This window comes from Triturus cristatus, chromosome 10 (genome assembly GCF_964204655.1).
Source record: "Triturus cristatus chromosome 10, aTriCri1.1, whole genome shotgun sequence".
NCBI classification, from domain to species: domain Eukaryota; kingdom Metazoa; phylum Chordata; class Amphibia; order Caudata; family Salamandridae; genus Triturus; species Triturus cristatus.
Window position 1 is genome coordinate 1,026,123,190 of NC_140593.1, and position 17,594 is coordinate 1,026,140,783.

The 17,594-nt window shown below is 45.2% G+C and overlaps 1 protein-coding gene across 2 annotated transcripts in view; it reads left to right on the plus strand.

The window, feature by feature from the left end:
* Positions 1-17,594, plus strand: part of VPS35L (VPS35 endosomal protein sorting factor like) — a 476,592-nt gene that overhangs the window by 258,340 nt on the left and 200,658 nt on the right. For both annotated transcript variants that reach the window (XM_085629064.1, XM_085629063.1), the window contains one exon: positions 2,296-2,394. In XM_085629064.1, the coding sequence (XP_085485190.1) occupies positions 2,296-2,394 (99 nt within the window). The remainder of the gene's footprint in view (positions 1-2,295; positions 2,395-17,594) is intronic.

Genomic DNA, 17,594 nt, shown 5'->3' on the forward strand with positions numbered 1-17,594 from the left:
CCTCCTCCCCTGGCCCCGGGCACAGGGTCCCCCAGTCCTTGTTCTCTTCCCGTTCCCATCTTTAGATTCTTGTGGATGGTTGGGGTCCCCCACTTAAGGAGCACGTGCTATCACTTCGGATTGCGGGTTGCCTTGCGGGTGTGGTTTTTTTGTGTTGTTGTGTTCTTATAAAATGAAACCGTATTGCGGGCTCGGAGTCATGTGGCCCACGTCGTTGATACCTCCTGATTTACCTCTCTGCAACGCCAAGAGCCCTTTTTTGTATGTATGTCATATGCTCCTGTCACTCTAGCGGCCGGCCGGCCGGAAGGTTGTAGGCCCATATTTGTATATATTTGAGATTGCAATAAACGGTTTCAAACAAAAAAAAAAAAAAAATAATCTTGTAACTATATGAAGATATGAAATCATGGAAAAGTAGCACATGAAGTAAGGCTTTTGATTAATATGTGAAATTAAGTTTGGGTATTATGCAATGCAGCGTAAAGGAACACATAGCTGTGAAAGAAAAGACATAGGTGATCCTTAACTTGTGGTTTAAAGTTGATGCTTGTGAATTAAGGCTGTATAAATGACATTCTGATTGGGGACACAATTTTAGCTAAAATCGAATAACCATTTTATTTAATAAGCATGTGCAGATCCCCAGGACTTATTTAATTTCACACTCAATAATGACAATTTAAAGAGTTTGAAAATGTCAAATTATTTTAAAAATAATGTATTTTATTTTTAAGTGTATATTTCATTGAGAAAATATGTTGGATTTGTTAATATCCCAAGATAAAAAAAAAAAATACCAGCAATGTCATTTTAAAACTGCTAAAGAGCAACCCTATGTCAGGGCCACTAGCATAGGCCACGCAAATATATGTTTACCATACTTCACCATCTGCGACATAGGAAATTTCGGAACAAAATGTTTCTAGTTTAAAGGGGGCAACATTTCTAAAAGAATCATGGCACTCTTGGTGCGAAGCACGGACACACACTGCAAAAGCTAAATGGTCACCTTTGAGTTGACAATTACTGTCCATCCAGGTCTTAAACTTCTTGATACTAAAGAGATGAAACTGTTGGCCAGACTGTATTTATGTCTACAGTTGATGGAAAGTGGAAAGGATTTTGAATGCACCATGAAAAAAATCCTTACACATTCAAATGTAATTCAAGACTGTGGAAATAATGATTACTTCTTTGAGCTAAACGTGCATTATTTTTTCATTTTCCTTGTAAATTCGTATTACTCCATAGACACTGTTCTAGGAAAATGAGTTCTTTAAACAAGCACTCAAGTACAGGAAAATCCTTTACATTTTACTTCTGCTTTCATGGTCAGATATTTTAAGGTGCTTCTTGAGACGCTTACATTATGCATATGTAATACACAATATTGTTCTACAGGTGCTTAAAAACTTCCATGTGCGGACCATTTTCAAAGCATAACTGACATATGCGACAAAAGAGGCACACCTTTAATTACAAGTAGTGTGTACATGTAGTCTTAATGTATGCTGAGTGCAGTGTCCACACTCACAGAAAATAAGCCTGCATCTGCACACTTCTTGTAAAACAACATTTTACTCATGGAGCTAGAAAGAGCAGTGTTGATAAAATAATGTTACAGAGCTCCCAAGCACGATAAATTATGATTTGGTGGTTAGCAAAAATTTTAAACAGGACCTCATCAATGCATGTACATAATGCTATCACAGAATATGCCGCATAGTGCTGCACAGTTTGCCTTTGTTTACCACATATTTTTCTTCACTGGTATCATAACAAGCATTGGCATAGCCAATAGGTCTCGCCTTTGGGACCTTATAGGTATTTAGTTATGCAGCACAATATCCTTACTGCAACTTCATTAACTGTTGCATGGCTAAACACTTATAAGGTCCCAATAGCGAGACCTATTGGCTATGCCAATGCTTGTTTATTTGTCTTACTCACAAATTCCCTGCTTTGAAATTGAATAATTTATCTAGTTTTCTTTATTTTAAGAAGATTACAAAACGAGAGGTCGGCTGGATTGCTATGCCAATGGTTTAGATGAGGTTTCAATGTTCACTTACGTTCAGCATACATGTTTTATACCACTAGCTATTACGTTTTGTGAGAAGCAAAGCATGCTTTGGATATTTATTTTTTAATCTGAATTTGCATTTGTTAGCCTTGGCTTTCATCTGTCATTGCTCTATAACGTTTTATTGTACTGCTGTACGTTTATTGGTTTAAGCTGTGGACTTGGACGAGCACAGTCTGATGTTGTTACCCTCTCCATTTCTGATCCAGGTTTCTTTTGGTCGCGACTTCGAGCAGCAGCTGAGCTTTTATGTGGAGGCCAGGTCAATGTTCTGTAATCTGGAGCCTGTTCTCATCCAGCTGATCCACGTAAGCTCATGCTTATTATTCCTCGGTCACTGTGTACCTTTAACCTCATACTTCTTACTATACAGCTGTGGAGAAGAGTTAGCCATCTGCATGCCATGGGGAGCAATTGGCAGAGCCTTGAACCAGCCTTCAGCACTGAGATCCTTTGTCATTCTTATTTCCAGAAAGTAGTGCATGTTATTTTCCTTCATTTTACTTTCACTTTCTTTTCTTTCTTTATATAGTCTTTAATGGTTTTCAGAGGATTAACACATTGCATCAAGTCTACTTCGTTGCAGTATTTGCATAATATTATCCCAACAACAATACATGTTACCTGGCTTGGCCAACATCTCGAACAACCCCACCCCACCCTTAGCTGCTCGTCCTATAGTATAGGAACATCAACATGACACATAGTTATCCTATTTGGAAGCAATTAATGCAAACACGAATTTACGCCTCAGTGGACAGCATAAATGCCATTCAGCCCTTGGTTTTCTTTCATGAACATCCTATCCTACGTACATGCTCATCTCTCTAATCGATTTTCAGAACACCTATCACACCTATTTAGTGTCCCTTCTTGAGCTAGGCCTCCACGCTAGCTTCTTCAGGCTCAGTGCCTCGCAGGCCTGACATTTGTGCCCACACCACTAATTCATCTTCTAGGTGCTCATCGTGTCTCTCATCCTTCATCCTGACTTCTTCTGCTAACGCTCATTCAGACATATCTCGCAACCAATCAGCATAGCTGGGGACTGTGATCCCATCCATTTGATAGCAATTCTACACTTCACAAGCAGCAATCCCAGCATGAGGAACTTATGGTTATGTTTCTTTTTCAACGGGACAGGGAGCAGTCCCAGCAGTATCTCCAGTGGGGCGTGTGGATCCTTCCAGGCATTTGTTCTAATTAAACTTTGCTTCACTTCTCAGTAAGGCAACAGCTGGGGGCAAATCAACACCATATGCGCAAAGATCGCAGCAAGGGTACCACACCTGGTACACTGGTCAGAGCATATGGTGTATGTGTTGTGTAACGTCCTAGGCAAGTGATACGTCTGATGAGTTTAGTTGTATTGTATTTGTTTAAATCGCGCATTGGAGCTTACGGTGCACACACCCATATGAACCTTTTCCCAGCCTTGCACAAAGAGGGTCTCATCCAACATTTCCTCCCATTTTCCATGTCCCTTAGGCAGATCCTCCCTCAGTGCACTGTATATATGTGATATCAGTCTCCGACCTCCATATAGTTAAGGTAGCATTGTCCGTGTACATGAGGGTATTGGCTCTTCTGAGAAACTTGGCCATATCTCTCGGGCGATTGCCGATATCTTGACGTGTTGTAGATATTGACCCGCACCAAATGCGAATGAAGCTATTGTGTCGTCTTGAGTAACAAATTGGCGTATCAGGTAAAGATCTCCCAGGATTCCGCAACCCCTTCATGCTATTTCTGCACAGACATTACCTCTGCAATGATCTTAAATGGATTTAGTGCCCATAGCGGCATATCACGTGCATAAGGCACGCAGTGCAGAACCCTCGTGACCGTCTGCTCCCACTCCGGCCCACTTGTCGCATCAGTGCCGGCATTCCCGCTAGCACCCAGGCTCCATACTTGAGCGGCCCAGGAAGTGAATCGCCTCCCTAAGAGCCCTTCAGAAGTCTCTTCTCCCAATTATCTCCTCCATCCAGCCAATGCATTGTGTGTTGAGGGTGCGATGCAAGATAATAGAGCTCCATATTCAGGAATTCTATCCCTCCCTGGTCCCAGGTCTGCTTTAACATAGATAGCCCCACTCTTTTCTCTCAGTAGCCAAGAGGAGGTCTACAATCTATCAATCCAATTCAAGAAAGTACTTCCTAGGGATCTCATATAGGGTAACCTGCAGGGTTTATAAGCCCTGTGGCAATGCAACCATCTTAACAAGTGAGGTTTTGCCCATCAGTGACAGCGTGAGGTCCTTCCAAAACCGAACCGATGCCCTGAGGCCTTCCAGCACTCTGCCCACATTCAGGTCCAACTATTTCTGTTTTGCGTAGGCTATCTTGATGCCTCGGTATCATATCCCCTCCACACCCCATGGGAGCCCCACCACCGGATGCGCCCCAAGGCTTGTTGCAGCCAGGCCTCCTAATGGCAGTAGGTGAGATTTATGGGTGTTCACAAATAGACCTGACACCTCCCCGAAAGACTTCAGTATGCTCAAAAGCACAGGGACAAAATCTACAGGCTCCTGCATGCACACTAGGGCGTCATCAGCATACAAGGACACGATGTATGTTGTCTCACCCACTTGGATCACCCAGAGACACAATGTTGTCGCAACAGTGCTGCCACAGGCTCCAGAGCAAAAGGCAAGGGTGATAAGGGACATAAATGTCGGGTACCCCGGTGCATTTGAAAGTGCGCTAACACCACATCGCCTGTTTGCTTCCTTGTGCCTGGGACAGTGTAAAGCAATTTGATCCAGTCCATATACTTGGGGCCAAGTCCTACCTTCTCCAGAACACGCCAGAGGTACTTCCATACACCCGAATCGAACGCATGTCCAGTATCAAGAAATGCCAGTGTGTAAGGGTCCTCCTTGTGGTGCTGCATATGTATGACATGGCACAGTCTATGTAGTTTGAACATGGTGCTTCTCTACGGGATAAAGCTGCACTGATCCTCCTGTATCTGTGTTGGTATGAACAGGAGCAATCGCGTCGCTGGTAATCTACTCAATTGTTTAACGTCCACGTTGAGGAACAAGAGTGGTTTATATGACGGCATGTCCTCCAGCCGGGTTTCAGCACCATCACAATGAGGGCCTCGCACATGGTGTCAGGCATTTGCCCCCACTGCAACGCTTCCTGGTAGACCTTAAATAGTTGTTCAACAGCGACAAATGCATATATGTGGTAAAATTCAGCCGGAAGGGAGTCTGTTGCCTCTTGGGGTTTTTGCAGGCTTCTGCCGATGTTGTGCTGCCAGAAGTTCCTCTTTCGAAATGGGTGCTTCAGGGCTGCTCTCTCCTCCATCTTTAATCGAGGGAGGTCTATCTCTGCTAGTAAGGCCATCCCATAATCATCCTGTCCCCCACCGTGCTCTGCATACGCTCTACTTAGGTGGACTTGAAACACTTTATTGCTCGCTAGCTGGGTGTTGGCCAAGGCTCCATTCGTGGCGCGCAACACCAGTACAGGTTCCTGTGAGTCCTGCTGAATCACTAGTCAGGCTAACATAGCACCAGTCTTGTCTCCCTCTGCGTGTAACCACTGTCGGTGTGCCCTATATGTGTATTTCTCCAGTATGAGCCAGTCATCAAATAGGTCCCTACGGGTTCACTGCCAGTCTTCGAGTCTGTGAGAGTGGAGTTCCCTCTCTATAGTAAGCATTCAGGACTCCCTTAGCAGCAGAGCCCGTTCTAGCTCCTGTTGGACTCCGTATGAGATCTTAAGACAGATTCCCCCTAATTATTACTTTCATCGTGTCCCCGTCCTGGGCTGGGCTACTCAAGCCTGCCCCTGTTATACTGAAAATAATGGGACAATTCCTCTCGCATTGTGGCCATGAATTGCGGGTCTGCCAGCGCCTCTGCAGGCAAGCTTCATAAGGACACCACAGGGCGAGTGCGCCATCTCCCCAGGGGCAACAGGAGTGGTAAATGGTCAGATAAGTGATGCCCTAAGTAGAAAACCTCCCTCATTTGTTGTGCCAGTCCAGTGGAGACAAGACAGTAGTCTATACGACTATGCGTCCCTGTGGCAGAGGTATAGCAGAATACTTTGGAATTGGGGTGTTTTTCCCTTCAGATATCTAACAGGTATTCGGTCTATCAGTTGTACTGTCATGTGTGGCTTTGTATTTCTGTGAGGCACTCCATCAATCACACAATTACAACTACCTCTGCTGTCAGATAAGGCACGGCAGCTGCTGTCACCGCTGCCAAGAAATGACCACAATCGGTATTAGGAGCACATATGTTCAGTAGATAGATCTCTCGTCCATCCAGATCTCCCCACAGGTTAACAAGCGGCTCTATAGGTCCACAACATGTCCTCTATGATGGAAAGGTACTCCAGGATCCACCCATATCCTGGCACAGCTTGAGTATGATGTCGCATATAGTGTCCCCTCACCTCTTGCGGAGTCTCCAGATACAGTCCCCCCCATACATGAGTCTCCTATAGAGAATGCAATGGAGACTCCGTATCATTTGAGGTAAGCGTCTACTCTGCGCTGTTTTTCCAATTGTACGATCCCTCTGACATTCCACGTCAGGAATTTAAAAACCTTATCCGCCAACATTCACTCTCCACTCAGCCAACCAGAAATCTGGGCATGCCTCTGCAGATCGTCGGGCTCCAAGTTGCATCAAACACCATAGCCTCAATCTATACGAGCAGCTGTAATTTCCCCTAAACAATGATAGGAACAAAACTTGATCCCCTTGTAACTCCCCCAACCCCATGGGCAGTAACGCAAATTCGCCATTTCCATTACTAGGCAGTGCATAAACTGGTGTGTCCAACACCATTCCCAATGTTGTGTAAACTTATCAAACCTAAAATACAAACATCAAACAACTAATAGCTTCACTAGAGATCAGCCCAATACGGTGGCCACGAGGCAATGCCTCAGATCATCCTACCCAGTGTCCGAACCCTTCGTCCCTATTGCTCTGCCAGCCCAAGGTATCATAAAATGTATGCCCGCAGGCAATCCCCTATACCCCCTCCTGCAAGAAAATCCGCATAGCATGGAAAACAATGATGACGAACAACCCATCAGGCAATAAACCTAGCAAATTACAGTATTCTCTCACAGGAAAATCCCCCCCATAAACAGTCCCGGAGAGTCTGCCAACTGTCGCTGGTCAACAGGTGCCACAGCAGCAGTTTAAAGTCTCTTACTTCAGATGATAACTCAGTACTCCCTGTACGGCACTGAGGTCTCAGGTCAGGCCCCCACCTGTGCTGTCTGTGCCAGACTTTGGGTTGCTTTGTCAGTCCTAAAAGGAGTCCTGAGAGTCGGGCACAATTCTTTGTCCCTGAGGGTGCCATCCGAGCATACCACTATGTGGCCAGGCCAATCTGCGGCCACCGACCGTCTGCCTCTCCTAGACCTTCTCCACAAATGTGGTGTCTGTGTCACCTGGGAAGTCGCATCAGATTTTGTCCATCTCAGGATGGAACTCCAGTCACTGTATCCACCCAGTCACTGGATCCGCCTGCCGAGAAGAAGTGTGCCTCCCCTTCTTGCACCACTCAATAGTTTTGCTGGAAACGTTAGACTGTAGCACAAGTTAAGGTCTCTCAAACTTTTTTGAACATCCATGAATGTTTTGCGTTGGTTCTGGACTCTCTGGGTATGGTCCGGGAAGACCGCTACGGGGTGTCCCTCAAAGGTCGCTGGGCCCTCCGTGCGCACGTATTGCAAGACTGCATCGCAGTCCCTGAAGTTAAACAAGCTGGCGATGATGGCTCATTGCAGAGCACCCAGGCGCAGCAAAGGGACCAGCTCTAAGTGAGCCCTTTTGATTGTAAGGAATGTTGATAGTTTCTGCAGGTTACATAATTGGTAAGCCAACCCTCAAGAAAGCGTTCTGCCAACTGGCCCTCTATTTTTTGGGAAATACTCTCTAACACTGGTTTTTCCTCCTGGATCTCTCCTCAGTCTTCAATATGTTTCTCCAGTCTCACTGTTGACCTCTGCAAGGAGGACACATTTTCTCAGTGTGGCAACCTCCGGTTGCAGTTCTTCTACATTTCCTTCTGTGGTCGTTGCGTGTTTCACCACCTTGCGGAGGTCAGTTCTATGAAAGTTAACGTCTATGGTCACCGAGTCTCTTTTTGTGACCATTTCCGCCTCCAAGAAATTTGACAGTGATGGGTCTCGGGCAGACTGTGCTGCAGCCTGGAGTCCCCATGTCTCTCACTGGTCCATCACCCGGCCTCTCCACCCTAGGGATAGCGTGGGTGTAATTAACTTTTTTGTTGGTCTGGGCCACTCTCACCATCCTGTCCTCCACCCCCCTGTGGATCAGTGCAAGAGTGTATGTCGTGACAGGCATACCGCTACTCACGTGTCCCAGGCCAAGCGAAGTCAGGACCAACCTGGATTCTTCCGCAGGTGTGAGTAATTCACGGTCTTCAACAGGGAGCTATGAGTCTTTTCAGGTGTTTTCAGCGTTTCCCACCAGAGGGGCCCCTTATGCAGTCCACAGACCAGTCGGGTGTCAATTTTTCTTCTGGTCGGTCAGGACACGTAGCCCAGCTTCTAACAGGGCCCCTTTACTCTGGCACTGCACTCCCTACGCTGGTCCACCTGGCGGGGGAGAGGGGGCAGATCTGCTGGGCCCTGACAGTCCCCACTATGTTGGCAGTTCGGATGCACTGCAGCGCACTGGTGTGCAACCAGGCGAGCCAGGACTCGTCTTGTGCCTCCCGTAACTCTGTGCATCACTTCCTTTAGTGTGGTGTTTTGGGCCCCTATAGGGGCTTGCAGTGCACTCTGGTGGGGGGGCTCACCCAGTTATCTCCAAATCACAGAAAGTTCCAGAAGTTACTTCAGTCATGCGTACTTCGCTAGGCAGCACCGCTTAACCCCTCCCAGGGCCTCTTCATTTGTGACTGGATTCCTGTGTCATGTGCTCCATGAGACCACTTTAGGGGGTGGGAGGGGCTAATAACACCAGACCTCCTAATCGAGGGATGCGCGGATTGGATTTTTGTGCATCGCTCGCCCCACATCACCAGCACGGGAACACACATGGAGCAGCCCAATCCCGGTCTTGCATGTACTCATTGGGTTGGGATAGTACAGCATCCCCTTCGTCCTCAGGGCTCCAGGCACCCCTGCTAATGTTTCCAGCATGCACCAGTGGGTCCCTGTCCTGTCCCCGGTGGGCAGTCACGCCAGAGAAACCCGGTCCGCCCCAAGCCATGACCCAACCCCGAAGGTCGCCGGATGCACCACGCTGCCCACCACAGGCAACTGTGACTGCCGTAGTGCTTTGCATAACTCTACAGTTCAACAGAGGCACCCTCTCATCAGGCCGGGACCCCTCGTAGAACCAGGAGGCCTCAGGGGCACCAGTTAGGGTCGATTTATCTAGGATTCTTGCTGTGGCTAGGAGCTTCCATCTTTCTAGGCCACGCCCGTTTATTTTAACTTTCTTTTCTTAGAAGGTGCTTGAGAGTTGGGCAGGTCCAATTACCACAACGCCATGCTTCCACCATATTGTACTAATGCACCACACCAGACATCCTGGATTTAGGCCAAACTGCAAACAACACCCTTATGGTGAGCCTAAAGCCTGTACAAATGGGATTGCTGAAACACCACACAATGGGTATGAAGTGCTATATAAATAATGTAGCGGACCACCCTGAAAATGCTTTAGGCCATGCTGTAGGTATTGAATTTTGTATAAATACTAATGTATGTACAACACAATTAAGGTTATCGGGGGGGGGGGGTAATAGTTCTAGTGTTACACTGGCTAGTATTGGCTCGTTGGCAGTATTGATTGCTTACCCTATGAGGGCAATACCTGTATGCCCACGACTATGAAATATATTTAAGTATTAGAGTAGGCAGTTCTCAATAATAGTAATAAACGTGGTTTGATATTCCTTGAGTAAGATAGTGGTCAGAGATTACGTACTAATCGTCACTTAACGTTTATTTTAATACAGTTGAAAACAAATGGATGTCTCTGTTAAATTGCTAGGCAGCAGAGACCATAGGCCAGCCAATACGTGTTTTGCCCCTCGATGGTGGGCAGGGCTGGTGCTTTTTCAAGGCTGAGATGGTTTGCACATCAAAAATAGCATTATTGTTGGTCTCGTATGGATCCTAGGTAAACCGTATTAGTCTTTTCTTGTGATCCAAATCATACCTTCAGGTAGTAGGTATTTGTGCTTGTTGAATAATAATGAATAATCCTTCACTATACTTTTGAAAAGAACTTGGACCAGCCAACACCTGTTTCGCCCCAAAAGCTCACAGGCCTTTTGCTTTTTCAAGGCGAAGATATTTTTTGTATGTCAAAAATAGCGTTAGGATTGCTCTTACATGGATTGTAGGTAAGACGTATTAGTCTGTCCCCGTGGTCCTAATCATAACTTCAGGGAGTAGATATTCGTGCTTGTTTGATAGCAATGTGACCTTTACAATACTTTTGAAATAGTGATCAATATTATCCTGACAGGGACTGAATGAACTAATACTAACGAAAGATATTGACAACTCTTTCAAAAGTATTGTGAAGGTCACATGTTATTATTATTACTTAGAATTGCCTACTCTACCTTCGTTAAATACAACACAATTAAGAGCTCTGAATCTGAACTCCAGCCAAATAGCAGGCCATGAGAGCAGGCAAAGAAACCAGTGGCCTCATCAAGGTGCAAAGTTTCCTTGCTTCTATGGTTGCCTGGGCACATGACTTCAATTCCAAAAAAGGGTTGTCTAAGTCGAAGACATTTTTATTTACCTATTTATTCAATAATGGTATTTTTATAGCACAGACCTAGTCATGAGGGCAACGGAGAGCTTTACCTAAAACCACAAAATACAAACAGAAGTAGGGTTGAGGACGTCGGGAATGAATAGAGAGAAAAATTAAAAGTAACGGCATGCAGTTTTAGGTGTTACGAGAAATAACACTATCAAAAGCATAATGCTTCGAAGGTGTTCCTTATTACTGGCACATTACTGTTTAAACTTGCAATGTCCGAGAGAATAAGTTTCACAACCGGTGTCAAGTACCTTAATATTAAAACTCTTACTGAAATATTTACCTTTTGTATCTTCTGAATTAAAAAAACTAAATAAAAACTCTGAAATTAAAAAATATATATCAAACGATGTATAAAAAGGAATGTAATAAAAAAAAATGCACTAGCCAGGTTTATAATAAATAGTCTGTCCTTAGAATAAAACAGCTGGTCCAGTGTATTAAGAAAACAAACAGGTTTGCATGCAAGTTTAATAGTGTTTATATAAACAACTATTGGCCTGATTTTGATCTCAGTGGGCAGTATACTCTGTCACAATCTTGTCCGATATCCCATCCGCTGAAGTATAAATCCCATAGGATATAATGGGAGTTATATTTCGGTGGATGCTTTATCCGTCACTGTTGTGACACAGTAACCTGTCCACTGAGATCTAAATCTGGCCCTAAGTTTTAAGGTGTCACCTTTGAGAACACCATCCTTGTTTGATTGAAACGAACCTTTGGGGTTTATCTGTTACACCCAGTGCATTGTTGGTTGACCATTCTGACGTCGTCCCATTGGAAGACAATAGAGGCGACATTCTCTCACATAGTTTGAAAAATGTGAGACCAGCTCCTGATGGAGCCCCATTCTTGATCTGAAGTTGTTATACTATGTGTCACTCACCCACAGAATGAAACTACAGAAACAACTTACTAGTTTCGTGTGAAGTCGTCTCTTCAAGGTGACCGGTTGTAAATGTCTGTATTGGTCTGTGAAAATTACTTGCTTTTTCCTCCAGGTCAGAGTGCATAATTATTTGTTAAGAATGCATTTTTTTACAAAGACTTAAAGCATATTTCTTCATCTTCATTGTAGCTTTCAGTTGGAATGTGCATATAGTCTCTTAGCATAGATTTTTGTCTTTGGCGAGCCTTGAGAAGAACGGCACAAGACTTATCAGCGCTACAATCTAAATGCTACTTTTTCCATTGCAACCCTGCCCGTACACAAAAAAGTCACATTTTCAGGCACTTTTTTTCGTATTGGTTTTTTACTTGCGCCCTAAGGCTGCTGCCTTACCTTATGTTAGGGAAGAGCTATCCCAGCCTATTGAGCTAGGCGATTTATGGGGCTTATTTGGCTAGATACTGCTAGCAGCCAATCTCATTGGTCTTTAACAGCTTTCCCTTATTTTCTTAGCCTCAAGTCTCATTCAAGCTGAAAAATGTTTGTTGTTCTTAACTTCAGGCATCTATCTACCCAAGGACCAAGATAAGCAAGTTCATTCTGTCTTGGAACTGCCCTTACCCCAGGTGTAGGAAGGGTCTGCTTAGCTGCTAAATTTTCAAAATGTTTCCTTTTGCCCTTAGCTCAAAAAGCTCAGTAATGTGGGGAATGATGCCCTGAAAATTTCCGATGAAACTCTTTAAGTTAACTTGATAGAATTTCAAACACTGGAGAAATGAGTCACTCCACATGGCCCATGACATTGGAAAATGTCGGCAGTCCTCTAATCCCATTTAAGTAGTTAGAAGCACTGCAGCCACACAGGTTGTATTTAAGAAGTTGCCCACAATTGTTCTTCTCTTTGATATATTGGCGGCAGGCAAAAAATGGTCTTAGAGTTCAGAAATGACCAAAGGTTAGGCTAAAAAGTCTAGTATAGAGACTGTAGAGATGATGGTCTTCTTCAGTTGTTAGATTTCAGATGAAAATCTTTAAAGTCATCTGTAATCCTCAGAAGTGCTTTTGAGTTTTTGGGTTCCAAGAGGTGGACCTTCTCATGGCAACTCGGCTCAGCAATTGTTGCTGTGCCACAGGATAATATAGTGAAGTAGCAATGGGGATTAGTCTTTCTTAAGCTTCATAATGCACCATTCAGACTTTTCCCTTCTAGTGAGTAGGGTAAATGGTCAGAAAAAAGGCTGAGAGTGAACAAATTATCTGGTTGTAGTATTTCTCACTTGGTTTCTCCCATCTCAGACTTTCTAACCTAACATAACATGAAGATGAGGAATAGATGGTATACTACATGCATGAACTGGTGGTGCACTGATAGTCCCTCAAATTCAAATGGGGTGCCTTAACAAAGATAAAAAGGCAAAATAATGATAAGGTGGAGTTGAAGTATGAGGTTGATGTCTCCGCATACAGCAGACACCATTTGGCTTCACCTTTCCTCATTCACCTACAGACAAGTCTCCATAGTCAACATAAAAAAAGTGTTTTTGGGATGTTGCCAGCTGGGCACTAGGCCGAACGTATCTCACCACAGCTCCATCACATAGATACGCCTGTGGGTTTGGGTGGTCTCTTAGCACTGTGGCAGTACTGCTTGGGCAACTTCAGATTCAGAACCGACACTGAAAGCCTTGTGCTTTCTGGAATCTGTTAAGATAAACATTGCATTAATGGCAGTAAGCCAAAAGTGAAAGATGGACACTGGATTGGCTGCCGTGAGAGAGGTAAACTCTCAGAAGCTACAGCAGGCTACTGATATCAAAACGGAGGTTTCCAAGTGGTGCTCCCTCTCCTCCACGATGATTTTTTATTTTTTTTTTAAAACCTTTATTGTGCACATTTATGCCATCTTACAACGCACATTCCCCGTCCATGTGGCAAAGCAGTCAAATAAAGTGTACATTTCCAGAGATAAGAACACAGCCATTTAGCCGACAACCTGGAGGTCCGGCGGCATTATTCAGGATGGCATGCGCGCGGAAGGGGGGGTGTGTGCGTTGTGAAGGGAGCAGGCGCGGAATGTTACGTATGTGCTTTTTAGTTTTAGAGGTGTCTCAGGTGCAGGCTATCAACGGTAGAGGATGGCGCTGTGATCTAGCCCACTCCACAGCTATGCCGGCTGCCACCCAGGCCCCAAGTCAGTGACCCAGCGGACGTCACCATGTCCCCAGAATGTAGAGGCCTCCGGGTGGACAAACGCCAGCAACGCGCTCAGAGTGCGGGCCGCAGCGCGGCAAGGACAACCCAGTATAGCTCACAGCTACACATATGGCAGCGCATAGAGTTGGCGAGCCTGGTATGCAGCATCATAGTCCTTATCTATCCCGTGTATGTATAGCAAGAGTATGTGCTAGGGTTAAGGTCATAAACTCAAACAGGGCTGAGGGGGAGTGAAGAGGGAGGGGGGGTGGAGATCGGTCTGCGGCAGAGCAGGAGGGTCATTGGCTGTCAGGTTGGGCTCGGCAGGACCGCGCGATGTGCGTGGGGGGTCGCAAGTCAGGAGAGGGGAACAAAAGAGACAGAGGGCCTTCAGGGCAACATATCTCAGGGATTCAGGTTATCCCCCTATCCCGGCAAGCCCCCTGGAATGTCCCAAGGAGAGTGTCCCAGAGGTGTGCGATGGGGAACTTCCGGAGCCCTGCCGTTTCCTCGCGAAGGAGCACCGCGCTCTCCGCTTGCGCCCAATTAACAAAGGAGGCTCTCCAGTGGCGTACTTGCGGGGAAACTGCTGCTTTCCAGTGCTTGGTAATCATGCGTTTGGCCGTGATAAGACCCATGTCCCAGAAGCGTGCCTGCACCTTATTGTCTTTTGTGCGCCTGTAGAGTCCTAGAATGCAAGTTTCCCATGTGTGCGGGAGCCGCCCATCTGCACCGTGCGCGAGCAGTGACAGCACCGTGCCCCAGTAGGCCTGTATCTCCGGGCAGTGCCATAGCATGTGTAAAAGGTCCGCTCCCGGCAAGGAGCAGCGCGGGCAGGTTGCGTCTGTCCTCGCGAAATATCTGTTGATTTTATCAGGGGTGAGGTATGCGCGCTGCAGAATGTAGTACTGTATGAGCTTAAAGCGGGGGTTGCGTGGGATGTTTGTTGGGCCGGCCAGTATCATCACCCATTCCTTGTCCGTCCAGTCTCTTCCCCTGTCCGCCGCCCAGCGCTCCCTCAATGCTATTGTGGATGGCTGCGAGAGCGTCTGTAGCGCCTGCGCCAGCCAGTGTACGATGTGCGCGCCATGGCCCATAACGTGTAGGTATTGCATAAAGGTGTGTGTCGGAGGCTCATCTGTCATGTCACCCCAGGAAGCCGTGAGTGTGCGCAGTACGGAAGCATGTAGGAGGAACTGCCCCGCCGGGAGGGTCGAGTCTTCAGACAGGTTGGCGAACGTGAGCAGTGCGCCATCAGCATATAGATCGCTCAGCGTGTCCACCCCCGCTTGGTCCCAGCCAGCTAAGCGAGTCTCCGTGAGCTGCCCCGTCGGGCTGGGCATGCCCAAAAGTGGTATGCTAGGGGCATAAGGTTTCGTAGCGCGCGTGAGGCGAAGGCTCCTCAGAAAGCATCTGCGCGCCTCTCCTCCACGATGATGATGCCTGGGCATATATGACTTCATATTGGGCACTTGCAGTGGGTTGGGAGTGAAGGTTCTACTTCAAGACTTTCATGATAGGTCACTTGAGGCAGTTTCAGCGCTAGAGGTTAATGCCGATCCCCACTTCAAGGGAGCCACTGAGAGAGATGGCTCGGAGCAGAAGGCCTACAACAATGAGATGTTTGCAGTGCAGAGATTGCATACAAGGGAGATCCCATTGTAATCTGCTGTCCCTAAGAGTTGATAAAAGCACATGTATGCGCACATGGATTAGTGCTCCCAAGGGTGACACAGTATTGTCTCTTCTCAGAGGCAACTGTTGCTGAGAATGGAATACTATCTTCCAACACATTAAAATAGAGCTAGCTACAAGCAATGGTGTCCCAAGAGACAGTGAGAGGTCTGAACAAAGAAATAATTGATACATCAGTGAGATTGAATAAAATGAGATATCTACATGTAAACAGAACCTCAAACACTCCTTACAAGGTCCATATTCTTATGCTGCAGACCATGTTTGGTGAAGGTGTGTGCTACATGCAGTGCATAACCTATTTATTAATTAGTGACCGAGATCTACCTGTTGCTGCTTTTTTTTCAAGGCTAAGATGGTTTGTACATCAAAAATAGCATTATGGTTGGTCTCGTATGGATCGTAGGTAAACTGTATTAGTCTTTTCTTGTGATCCAAATCATACCTTCAGGTAGTAGGTATTTGTGCTTGTTGAATAGCTAAATAATCCTTCACTATACTTTTGAAAGAACTTGTTTCATACATCTGTTCCTCGAAGTGCCATACGTTTGAGCATTCTCTTTAAATAGTCTGTCTTCGGTTGAGGCTCCTTCTCCTTCTAGTGCTTTGCTATTTCTCACTGTCTGCCCTTTGTGTAGAAGCATATTGCTGTGCTTTGCTAGCTTCATGTTCTCTATTACTCATATTTGCCCTTGCATGGTCCTCTCTTCTAACTGGAATACCATTAAGTTGGATAATATATCTGTCGCTTTCCTTCAAATCCTAAGTATCACTTGAGAACTCTAAAATTAAGTGTGGAAGATCTCACTTTTCAGTCTCTCAACCTAGATCTTTGTGGATTTGTGCCACTTCATTATTCATAGCCAGTCCCCGGTAACATACTCTTCCCCTTTTGTGTAGTGTTATCCTAAATGTAAAAGAAACCCCGAAACTTAAATGATATGTATCCAAATATTTGAAATATATGAATAAAGGAAAAGACGATTACCAAAATGTAATGAGGAAAATGGGATTTTCCCAACAAACCCTGGAAATGTGTAATAGATAATAATGAGGATCACAATGATACAACCACACAATTGTCCACCCACTTTCATGCTGTAGGTTACTTCTTAAGACAAGTCAGGCCACACACACTTAATGAACAGCATTTGTGCCATTTTTGATGTTGCTTTCACATTCAGAATCTTAGCCCTAAGCTAACCTTGGTAGCTTAGAGACTCTTGGATGAAGTCTTTATGTTCCTTGCCTTCAAGTCTGTATCCTTATTCACTTCCTTGAGCTTTCTCAGGACACACAGATTTTTCATAAAGTTTGTCAAGTAAAATCAATTTACTACTTACATAGGAATTGTTACACCAGAGTGCAAACATGTTTTAACATCAAGGTTTATATAGGTTGCTATATGCTCACGTGTAGACTGCAAGACTGAATGTTGAAATTAGCTGCCAGATTCTTCTCGAATAGAGAAAACTTGTCTGCATAGCATACTGTGTTGGGCAGTGTTCTAAACAGCTGACAGCATGCTTTACATGCAAGTGTTTGGACAATTGCTTCCCTTGGCAGTTGATGAAAGGATCTAAAGCATTGTAGTTGGATTGCATACAGACAGCAAAGTGCCTGATGTATGAATCAGATTAAATTTCCCTTATGTCCTAGAGGGCCCAATACATCGTGCTTTGTCAATGACCGCAGACAGAAGTGTTTTGACTTGTGTCGATAAAACACTTATTTCAGGAAAAGTAATCTGGTGGTATGCACTGGAGTTCTGTTGAAGCAGGCCTTAAACTCTTTGACTTCTTTTGGTCAATCGAAGTTCCCTTTGGCAAAGTTAAGAAACTTTCAAATTGTCTGGAAGAAAGTACTGGCATATGCAAATCATGTTGATGTTCGAAAGAAACATTGCTATGTCTGTCTTACAC